Source organism: Aphis gossypii, chromosome 2 (assembly GCF_020184175.1).
Source record: "Aphis gossypii isolate Hap1 chromosome 2, ASM2018417v2, whole genome shotgun sequence".
Classification (NCBI taxonomy): Eukaryota; Metazoa; Arthropoda; class Insecta; order Hemiptera; family Aphididae; genus Aphis; species Aphis gossypii.
Window position 1 is genome coordinate 40,633,682 of NC_065531.1, and position 12,882 is coordinate 40,646,563.

The 12,882-nt window shown below is 31.7% G+C and overlaps 1 protein-coding gene across 4 annotated transcripts in view; it reads left to right on the forward strand.

The window, feature by feature from the left end:
* The window catches only part of LOC114128769 (facilitated trehalose transporter Tret1-2 homolog), a 73,573-nt gene that overhangs the window by 42,526 nt on the left and 18,165 nt on the right, over positions 1-12,882 (forward strand). For all 4 annotated transcript variants that reach the window (XM_050200362.1, XM_050200365.1, XM_050200364.1 and 1 more), the window contains exon 3: positions 4,520-4,599. In XM_050200362.1, the coding sequence (XP_050056319.1) occupies positions 4,520-4,599 (80 nt within the window). The remainder of the gene's footprint in view (positions 1-4,519; positions 4,600-12,882) is intronic.

Here is a 12,882-nt window from a genome sequence, read left to right on the forward strand (position 1 = left end):
ACTTGTAATTATCATTACAAATACGTATAATGCAGACTATTATATTATTTTCTTTCATACATGTCGGGCTCTTATTAAATCAATAAGTTGTCATAATGTAGGAGTCCGCAAATATTGTTTCAGATTTATTACTGTTCTTTGTTCAATTCATTAAATATTATCATCTATAAAACACCAGAGTTTGATAAATTCAAAACTTCATAACAACTTAAGCTCATAATCTTAGAAAATCTTAAATATACCTACTCTGAAAATTGTGTCAACTACAAAGTTATATGAACTACTAATAACCATTCATAAAAAACGTTAGACTTAAACAACTTAACAAAGTAGTATACATAACACAATTCGTTGTGACGTTTTTTAGTTCCAACCAACATTGTTCATGGTGTAGACATTAAAAATAAATTTAATATTAACACATTTTTTTTTGATTTGTGAAGTTAATTTTATCATATTATAAAACAATACATATTATTTTATTATCTTCAAAAATCAACATATCTTTGACTTCGAAGGCCAAGCTTAGTACTACAACTACCACATCGCGAATAAGTACTTGCGGCGTATAGTAACGACTACTGATAACAACACGAAATTACAAATTAGTAATTACTTAACCCACCTCCAGATTAACAATTTTTATCATTTTTAATTAAATCAGACCTATTATAGCTCATTTAAAAAATTTTTCAAAAATTAATCGTCTACACAGAGTTTAAAAAAAAAGTATTTTATAAAATATTTGTAATATGGCACTGTCGAAATACTGTTTAATCTTTTTCTTTTGATAAATCAAAAAACTAAATACAAAGAATCCAAAAATAAGTAATCAAGAAGAAGACCATGTTAACGATAACTGGATAAAGTGGTAGATGGCGTAAAGTAAACGAAGGGAACGATTATAATTGCAAAGGAATTATGTTAGACGGAGAAACCATTAAAGCATGCAAAAGACCTATAATAGTAAAAAAAATCGAAAATTAATAATAAAAAAAAAAAGGAAAAATTAAAGTAATAATGATAATAATAATACTAATAAGTAATAGGTAATAGAAAAAACTTCAAAATAATTCTTATGTTATTACGTTAGTTATAGGTAATTTAATTGAAAATTTCTAGTCCATTATAGTTTCAATATTCTCATGGGGTTGCAGGTAGTGAAAATGAAAAAAAAAGTTCGCGATAAGTAGATTACTATTATTATTTAATTAATGTCGAAATACCTAAGAAATAATATTATTAAATGCTTTCAGTAAAATATTAAGTTTTAATAAATATCAACTAAATACAATACATACAATATACAAATACGTTATCACTTATCACGTTATAAGGTTAGTACTATAGGTTAGAATAGCACGTAATGGATACACAAAAACGTCAAAATGAATTATGAGTTACAGTAGTTAGGTACACTCATAATATGGATGATTTAAAAAATAATTAATATGCGTGTAGTAAAAATTAACAAATCGATGTTATAATATTGTGCGTGCTAATTATAAATATCACTATAATATATTATAATACATTTCAAACATCAGTATTGAAATCGAATAACTTTTCCGGGAGAATAATAATTATTTTTAATATACCGTCGCGTTTTATATTTATCGATTTCCAATGAACGTTTTACATTCATATAATAAAACATACATATATTATTGTACTCGTGACCGAGAAATTTTCCAGGAAAATGACAAGAAAAAAAGTAGTTCCAAGATTTTATGACTTAATCATGAGTATTGCTTATAATTTTATAAGTTATACATTTCAAACCATGTATTATATTCAAATGTAATTCACAAAAATCATCGACGTCTATGTACATTATACATGTGCAATGTGCATAGTATTATTATTTGATAAATGGCCACAGTGGTCACTGGTCAGTTGGTCAGTTATGTATGTGTCCAGCATTTTTAATTAACCGTATATTTTTAAAAAACAAAATTTTTTAATATTTTATTCTTATTACGAGTAAATACTAATTAATAATTTGTAACAACAATAATTAAATATTAAATTATAAATTGTATTTAATTATTTTAACTATTGGGTATTTATTTAAATTATAACAATAACTGTACCTAGTATTTAGTAACTACATATTATAATATATTTTTATTCAAAATAATATTAGAATATTTCATATTAAATTTTAAAAACTTAAAAATATAAAATAAAATTTTTTAATTTTTATTATTTTTAGAATTTTAAATTATAAAAATGTTGAACAATTATAATATGTTATAAGATCAAAAAATAACTATTATTTTATAAAATGAAAGATATTTGTTTTTTTTCTTTTGTATAAATAAAAAAATTAGACATTCTTTCTCTGTTAATTTATAATATCTCTGTACAATTAATAGGAGCTCATCAGTCATTGTTGTTCATTGTTAATCTGAAATATGTTTCGATTTTGTATGGGCGGTGTTATTGAAAAAGTAAAAACTGTCTTTCCCTCTTCGCTATACTCACTACCCAGTGGCGTAACTAAGATTCATTTTCAAGAGCATAAAACGGTTATCCATACTTAATAATATAGATATAAAAATAACAATAACTCTAGTAGTTATCTGTTGAATTGCATTAACATATTAAATTATGGTTCTAAATTTGTATTTTTTTGTATAGTCGACATATTATATAAACACAGCACTAAATAGTCGACAATATACTAAATCTAAGTATCAAAATCAAATCCAGTAAAAAAGCGCTTGTATCGATTCTACGCTTTACGATATGATTTCAAAATTAATAACGTATTTAGTGATATGGACAGATAATTATCGCGTGTTCGCCGGACAGAGCAGAGGAATAGGTAGAATCGATTCGAGAAAGATCAGGGATCGCGAATACTCGGAATGTTTACGCGCGTCTCTTTGACGAATATAAAATGTAATTATTATTATCCTAACGAGCAAAACATAAACAGTTAAATACGCATTATACTGACGTATAATAATATTATGATGATGATGATGATAGTTGTTCACGATAGAAATAGAAATATTTTTAACTGACAGGTGGTGCTGGGGAAATGCGAAAAATGAACCCAAACATGTATAAAATTAACGCGACAGTAAAATAAATTTTCAACAAATAAATCGTGAAGGTCGTACGACACGTCATTGTCGCTGCTGATGGTGTTTGCAAGTGCAAAACGTGCTCACGTTGTTGCGCCGCGTGTCGTCGTCGTCGTTTCCGTACCGTCGCTAAAAATACCGTTTTTAAAAATACGACTACCGTTGATAACTCTTTCTGGGGAGGGCGAAAACTTTAAATTATTATTATCTATTCGGCGTTGTACGTTACTCGTGTATTGTGCTCTCGGAACTCTGCCGACGATTCGTCCGTCACGGTTAATATTGTTATTTCGATCGCATCACTACTCTAATCGTCCGAGTTCATCGTGATTTCCACACTCGTAACCGACGAAAAGACATCATACACAGCCTTCCCAAAATTAACGGAAGTTTAACGCACTTGGTTCCAACAGTTGGGGTTCCAATGTTTCATATATTTCCTTATAAAAACGCAAACATATGATAGATTGCAATTTTCGAAAACATTTAAATCGTCTCGTTCGACCATAGTTCGTTTTTTCTGTCAATCAGTTGAATCCGATGTTTTAACAGACGCATTAACGATCGTTAATCAATCGGCCGTGTTTGTACAGTCTTTGAAAAAGATAAATCGCATACTCACGCGGGTGTTATCGTTTTCAAACAAACCGAATGGCGCGCGAAACGTTTGCAGCGTTATCGTTGCACATACCATTCGTTTTACAAATTTCTATGATAACATTGATAACCCACAACGAGACATCGAGTGCAGCACTCGACCCCGATTTATTATAACCGCCGTACCCTGCAAAACACCTCGCGGGTATCGGCGACCCGCGGGTGGAAAGTCGCCGTCACCGTTCTTCTGCGGGCCCGTTTCCAGACGAACGTCGTTCGGCACCCGCAGCGCCGGGCACCCTCCCCGCTTCGCGATCACGCACCACGCACGAGGGTCCGCCGTCGCTCCGGTGGATAGCGCTACGCGCGCGCGTTCGCTCGTCCACGCCGCCACCGCCGCCGCACGACCCGCCGTCAACGCCGCACGCGCGCGCGCGCGCACAACCACAGCAACCGCCGCCGCCGCCGCCGCCGTCGTCGTGCCGCGTACGAGTCGGTGCCAAACAGCCGCGAGCCCGCAACGCGTTCACTGCTCACGCTCCCGTCGCCACCGTCGCACGCACGTTTATGCGCAAAAAGTATAACGGATTTATTATCGCCGCCATCCACGTCTGTACCCGCGAGACGTGTTAGGCGCACAAGAGATCCGCGGAGTCGCCGCCGCCGGCCGACATAATATTATTATTTTTATCGTGTGCCCGCGAGCGCCGGTTTTTTCGCCGTGTCGCACTTAGACAAAAAAAAAATCCCCTTTTTTGGCCTCGCGCAATACTATAATATTGTAACATTTGAAACGCCGGACCAACCATGGATTTGTCGGTTTTCAGTAGTATGCTGTCGGTCAACGGGCCGAAGGGCACCAGACGAGAGGGCAAGAAGTTCAGACAATACGCCGCCGCGCTGTCCAGTGAGTACCTACCACACATATTATTATTATACACCTTTAACAATATTATTTTTATCACTAACACTATTATTATTATTATTATTATTATTACTATTATTATTACTATTATTATCATCATTATTATTATCGATAGCTAGTTTTTTTAATGTTCTCTTCTCAAGTGTGTAAGGTGTCACCCACTCATTCTCCTGACCACGTACATATCCTTAGCTACTGTGTAGCCCTCACGTTGCAAACGCGTCCAAGTCGACGGGTGGTCGGGTGGCGGGGAATGACGGATCCGCAGACTAGGTACCTATTATTATCTACGCACTGAGATCGCCTCACGAAACCCCCTCGCAACCTGTTTGAATATAATAGCGTACCAACCTTTGTTGTAACCACGACTCGGAGACGACGATGTGTGTAAAATAATGACGGTGCGATCTGGTCCGGCGAAAACCGGTCTGTCGGTGGGTAGGTAGATTACTATTATTATTGTCGGTTGTATAATATTATTATACCCACCTACATCGTGTGCACGTGCAAGCAGCTGTGCTCGCCGGGGACAATGGATCTTCTGTCCGTCCGAGGCTGTGCCGGGCCACGACAGTTTTCCTATTTTTACCCTCACTCGCGTCGTGCTAGCAATACTGTACGGTTGTGTTTAGAGATAATATCTATGGTCTTTGGATCTCTCGTCTCCAACTAGTCATGGCCGATTTCACCCATAAAACAAGAGTTTGGTAAATTGAAAATTGTAAAACCATATTAGGCGATCACAGATCGGTTGATTACGACAATAATGAGTGCTTATTTCAGAATTTCCAAATTATTAATTATCCAACTATCGTGCAATATCGACATTTAGCAGTTACGACTTAAATTGAATAGAGATTGAAAAACTACTCTATAAACGGACCTTAAACTAAACAAAAAAATAAAAAATAATAGGCTCAGTGAAGTCGGTTGTCTCGTCACGTCGCTCCCTCGATAAAGACGATCTTGAAAAAAATTAAAAATAGTGAGTCAACAGACATTTTAAGAAACAAATGGCCGACTTGTTGATTATCCGTTGTTGTCGGTAGCAAGAGGGTTAACATGCAACATGTAACGTACTCGTACAACTGGGCGCGACCATAACACTCTAGACACCATGTACCATATTATTTATACAAAAATATACAACAACATAATAATATAATATAAAGTCGTAGTTCGGTGATTAGTATATAACAATAATAATTTATTTATGGCTGTTTATATTAGTTGAGGATGGGACGACGACTGTGAGACGCGTACCTATTTCGTATATTATTAAATTCATTTATACTAATACCTTCGAGTATAATATTATTATAATAATGATATTGTACGCGTTGTTGTCGTAGCGATATTTTTTCGACATTGAGCGACGACGTGATTCAGATGTCATTGAACGCCGTGGCATTTTATTATTATTTCATACTATATTGTCTTGTGTTATTTCCTACTGTATACTCCACGGTCGGCCCCCGCGGTAGTGCGTGGATTTTCTGGTTAAAAGTTATAGAGAAGAGGAACTCGCAACTACCTCTGATAATCCGCGCATATTTAACGTGTGATGTAGGCAATATACTTAATGCCAACGTGCAGCATTGTAAATATTATTGCCAGTTGTGTTATCTCCGCCTATACTATCATTGTCGTTATTATTATAATAAAATTGTGTTTTCGACGAATCATTAATGTCGTAGTTTTTGAATTCTGTCCAAGCGGTTTTATATAGGCACCTACGTGAAAAAAAAATAAAGATCGAGTTTTGCATAGGTATATTGAAAATAGCTTAGAAAATTGTTTTTCACTGCTTTCAAGCCAAGAGTTGAACTTTGATATATTACACCTATCGGGCTATCCATTATGATCAAGACATGGGTGTTATTTATTATTTTACCTTTTTTTTATTATTATTATTATTTCCGTACCTATACAATCATCTTAATAAATCTAATAAAACTGATAACTGTTGTATGATAGTTTTCTCATATTTTTTAGTTTAAGAAAACATTTTTACATTTTATTCCCGTTATTGGAGGAAGGGGTAGTATAGGAGGTTGGCTTCGACTTAAAATTGTGAGTTTATCGACACGTTTGTTTGCACCCTCTTATTTTTATTAAATTCACACTACCGGCGTAACGACTTAACCGCTTACTCAGCAGTTGACCGAGGTCGTTGCAACGTTTACAACGAGCGAAATCCTTTTATCTTCAACTCTGTGCCATTACCCCTTTTCCCTTAAATTGTTATGTACACAATTGAAAAAAGCTTTTTAGTCCTTCGCCCTCCCTAGATCTAAGTATCCTATAAATTACTGAATATAAGGACCGATAATGGTAAAATATTTTCGGCAAATTATATTTCTATGTTATATACTATCATATCTTCATAATAATGATAACTTTATTATCTATGCAATATCAGTGTCCGAAGCAGCGGATTCATGGTTGGATTTTTGGCGGATTGCCTGTTTAAAAAAATATAACTATTAAAGATAATTTTTATAAATATCGAGGAAAGATATTAATAATCTGAAGCCTAGAGTCGCCATTTGTCAAAAGACGGTTTTATTTCAGAAGTTCCGATACCTAGTCATTTGTTGTGTTTACTGCAGTGTTAGTATTACATCGTATTATATGGTATACATTAGTACCAAAATATTTTATTTTATGTGTTCGATCGGTTGTCGATTAATAACCACGATCACGTTTCAATAAGTGGATAGCGTTTGTTACAATATTATGTTTATGTATTATTATTATAATGTGCTTTGCTCCATGGCTTAAGCGAAATGAATAACGTCCGCTTTAACAATATAGCTTATTTGTTATTACTTATTACACTATTATACGCCATACGAAGTGCTTTAAGACGTTTTTAGAGATAGTGAAAGTAAACAGTAAACACTATTCAAGTACTCGATACTTTCTGTATAGGTAGGTACACAACGATGAGATACATCGCACCACCACAATTCCGATTAGAGACGAGCTTAGATTAGAGGCGTCGGCTATATTAATATACCTACACATTTGTGTTGCTATACCACTCAGATGCCGCGATCACCGTGTTGGCAATTTTACCATAAAAACGTATTTTTAATAATTTATGATACACACGTAAATAAACAAACCAAATAGTCTTGTAACAGAAAATGAGTGTGCCCATTATGTTTGTGAACTTGTACGTGTACAATAATATCAGTAGGTAGATAGAGTTTTACGTACGTATACGATTTCTGTACACGTAACGTTTAGTATTTATGTAGGTAGGCCGAATGACCGCTGTGATTATATTGTTTACTGTACAAGGGCAAAGTTAATATCATTATTGATTCCATAATAGTGTACTAGATCAAAGTGGGCGTTGTCTTCTATTGGAGTTATGGGGTGCGAAATCTATAAACCATTATGAAGGAAATATAGTATAATTATTAATTATTAAACCAAGAGTATTCACTTCTTATAAAACCAACGAATAAAATGTCATGAGTAGGTAATATGTATATGTCACGCAATGGTGGGACACGTCACTCGGATTACTGCGCATAATATATTATACTAATTCATTAATTCATTGATATAATATATACTCTCACTCCTATAATATTTTTTTAGTTTACAATTGTAATAAGATATACATAAACACACTGCATTAAATCCGGTGTAGAAAAATTATCGATTAGCTAATCGAAGACATCGTAAAAATACACAATTAGTATATAACAATATAAATATGACAGTAATATTATTACTAAATTATTAGTTTGTCATCACTGTTTATGTAACACTTTACTTTAGGTCACCTTAGCTTATCATTTTTAGTACCCACCTGAAAATTTATTTATGTTCACAACATTGATATTTTACATTTTTTAAGTCTAAACTTTTATATTTACTTTTAATTACTTTTTACATTTTTGAGTAAATTCATATTTTTCACTATAATTGTTGACTTGTGTAAAGGGAAGTTTTTGAATAAAATAAATATTAGTGAGAATTATGAACTTTATAAATGTATGTTCTACGTTTAGATAAAATATTTCTACGATAGCATTTTTGTTCCTGATTGATTCTTATTTAGATTGAATAGTGAATAATAAACAGTTATTTTGACCAATAAAAAACTATTTTACTTAACTAAGTATACAAGTAACATGTACCTATTATTATTATTTGAAAAAAAATTACTGTGACTTCATTTTTTCCAATTAAGTCTTATGGATGTTGAATGACTCCGTAAACCATAATACAATTATCATATTTCGATATTATTGATGTTTCATTATATCTGATCCGTTTTTCAGAAATGTAATTGAGTAATCTAATATTTTTCCAACTACATGATATGCGTTTTGTCAGCTCAAGAACACCGCAAATAACTTACGTTATATTCGTAAATCATAATGCATTGACATGTTCCACTTTTTTTCCCTACTTCGTATTTTCTGTTCAATACCTAACGATTAACTATAACTTAATTGGTATTAAACTAAGTAAATATAGTACATTGACTCACAATACGATAATTTGAATTAAACTGTGTCAAGTACAATATTTCGGTCCCACTTCATATCAATATATATTTAAGGTTTTATGTAGGTATATATAATATTATATACGAAAAATAAATGGTAAGCATAATATTACAACGTATGTATACATAATTTTAGTAGGTAAATCTAGGTATATAATCAATACAGGTATTATTGTTTATTATAAGTATTATACCTCTTGTTAGTTATTAATATTACAAAATCAAATTTTTTATTTTTATCTCTAAAACGGTTTTATTTATTTTCAAATACATATAATAACTCATTCATTGTTGTATTTCAATATCCACTAATAAAAGATTATGCATTATAGTATAGCGTACACAGAAATTAACAACGGAGAGAAGTGTTATATATATAATACATGTTTTATTACCAGTCAATTTTAAAAATGGTTTTAATAAACTCCTTCTCGTCATGCGTGTATACTCAACTTATGTATTATACCAATCCTTCAAAATTAAATCTCACTTGGGTATTAACATTTTTTTTCATCAGAATAAAGTACGTAATGTACCTCTGTCCATAGTCTAAATGGTGTTCTCATGCATGTTAAAATTTACAATTGGACGAAAATTGTACATGGGAACTAGGAATATAGTTAAATTTTAATAAATCTTTTAAAGAATATCTATTCTCTGATTTCAAAATTCTAGAGCCGTTTAAATAAATTATCGTTTACTTCAAGTAATCTAGTTTAAACGGTGTTTGTATGTAAACCGGTTGCGTTAATAATTTTAAAATATTTATTAGTATCATACTCTATACAACTACCATCTCAAACATGTACTACAACACTTCTCGTTATATAGTATATACGCGTATTTTATGTATTAATCAATTTATTTATGTATAAATTATGTATATCAAACATCAATATTAGATATTATGTGGTGTAATTAAAACCGTAAAATAATTTCAAAAGTCAATGATATTAATATGAATAGAAAAACTAAAAAATCTTAAGAAAATACACGTGAATATAATATATTTATTTTAAATTAATAGGTGTAGCTTACCAATAATTAATTAATAGTAGTTTCCAATTGGTAGGTATATAAATATTTAATATATATATATTATTATAAAGATTTGCTTAAATGATATTTTATTTTTACTTACAAGTTCAAAAAACAAAATCATAACTCCAGGTCAAACCAATTATTAATTTTCCATGGTGGTTTAAAATTATACCTATTTTATATTGTCATAAACAATAACAAGGTTATTGGGTGGTCATTTCGACGAATATGGACATAACCGTGCTTCTTGAGGATATACCTAATATATTATAATAAAATAATAATATAATATAATATTAAACAAACCATAATAATTATTACCATTGACAAAAACCTTGGATGATTTGTTTTCCTTTCCGCAATATTAAATGTTTAAATCAACATAATATGGTGTATTATTATATTCGCGGTGCTACAATTATAATATTATTATCTCGAATGCATTTTTCGTGATGATAAATTCCACCATAGCAATTATTATTCATTCGTAAATAATATTCCCAGATAACGAGACCGCGATATTTTACGTACGAATCACCCGTTATTCGCCTTAAGTCAACAAATCATCAGTATTGTGCGTATACAACCGGCGGCCATATAATAATAATAATATATGTATGTATTATAATATTAAGCGTGCATTAGTCACTTGCACGTTGACCTTTAAAATTGTCTTCGAATTGTGACGAAGTATTATTATTATATTGTGTCTACGACGTTTGTCCTGGTGTTCGGACCCCAAACGTTTTCATTGACGTTCGTTTAGTAGTATTATTTTCCCTTGTTTAATATTTCAAGTCACGTGTACCAGCAAACATCAACGTTCAGAAAGACGTTCACTGGATCACAAATTATTATAGTTGATCCCGCATCCGATCAAAATATTATGCTATACTGTTGTGTACGTCATGATTTTTTTTTAATCTCTTTTTCTTTCTAAACCGACCAGGCGATGTAGTATTTTATGATATTGTAGCTAATGATTTAATACGTACATTGACCTTGCTTGGTATATCGATCATTCTTGTCAATCATTACTGCAGAACACCACATTATTCCGTCCAAACTGGTTTACAGTTTGTATATTATATCGAATAATTTGGATTCGGTTCTAGTAAACGTTAGGGATATGTCTCGTAGGTACAACCGCACAGCTACGTGGTGCCCGTGGTGGTATATGTTCTTTTTTTAAACATTGTTTTCTGTTCGTTCACGAGCGGAAGATTATAATATTATTTATTGCGTACAACAATAAACGATGTTTTTTTCTTAGCTGTTGTTCAATTTGTTGGTAAATAATGTATTATTTTAGAGTATAAATATAGCATGGTGCCATGGTATGTTTTAAAACAAATTCAGTAACATATTTATCTTGTATTTATTACGTTTTATTTTTACTAATTCATATTTAAATACTTATTTTGTATATACTATGGCTAATTTTGTTAATATTTGTCAATATTACAATAATTATGTATTAGTTTCGGTTTGTATAGATATTTAAATTACATTATTGTATAGTATCTGTAGTCTGTAGATAATGAACCATTTATTATTGGTATTGTTATACTTCGCTGTCATTCTATAAATTCATGTGATGCTTAGTGTTTACAGTGTTTACACGCAATAACTTTATGCATTAAATTATGACGTAAGTAACACGTGGTTTTAAAATGCATATGAACTATACTTATTGTTTAATTTTTATGTATAGAATATGTCTATATTACAGTCAATTATTTTATTTTGATACGATACACAATTTTTGATTGTTTATACTTGTCTTTAACTTATGAAAAAATGTATGTATGTACGGGTGCTGAAAGGGCAACACATTAGGCTAATGGGGCACTATAAAAAAAAAAAATAGGCTACCGTAACGTTAATATTGTTGATAACATGGTCTAAATTGTATTTTATTGATTTTTAAGTATGTATCAGAGCGAAACGGAAAAATATCTTGAAACTAAAGTACTAATAATAAAATTAGATAATTTTAGATTGATTAGTATACTACAGGTACATACTACATATACTATATAAATAATATATAATTACACAATATGTGCGTTATAGTATTCTGAACAACTGTCAAGAATAATAATATATAAGTAATAAATACCGTTAAAAAATATATATACACCAAACTCGCCTCTCGTGCTTTTTTTTTTTTATCCTATAACTTCTACAATACGGTTTTTACACAAAATACACATAATATTATGCAATGACATATTGTAATAGGCGATTATTGTTTTTACACTCTCACGGGTCAACGCGTCAATTCTGCCCGACGGAAATTGTGTACACTCTATACTATTTCATTTCACACGTCATGTACATACTATGTGCTGCGGTGTGTATAAAATACGCCCAAGTAAAATCTAGTGAACACATGACGAGATAGGCCGATTATTTCGTTTATCAATAACGCGTATAAGAATATTTAATAATTAGTAACAGTATTTTTTCAATTTTTCCATTGGCGTTAAAGTCAAAAAAAAATAAATAAAATGTCTCGGGTGACAAGAAATGTATTCGTTGTCGTTATAATATACGCTCGTCGACACGTCATGATATGATTATCGTGGTGACTGTCGACAACGAATAAACGAAAAAAATGGTACGCGCGTAACACGCACACCTCTTCGGCTCGTGCTCGTTAGTCTACACAGACGCCTGCATAGACG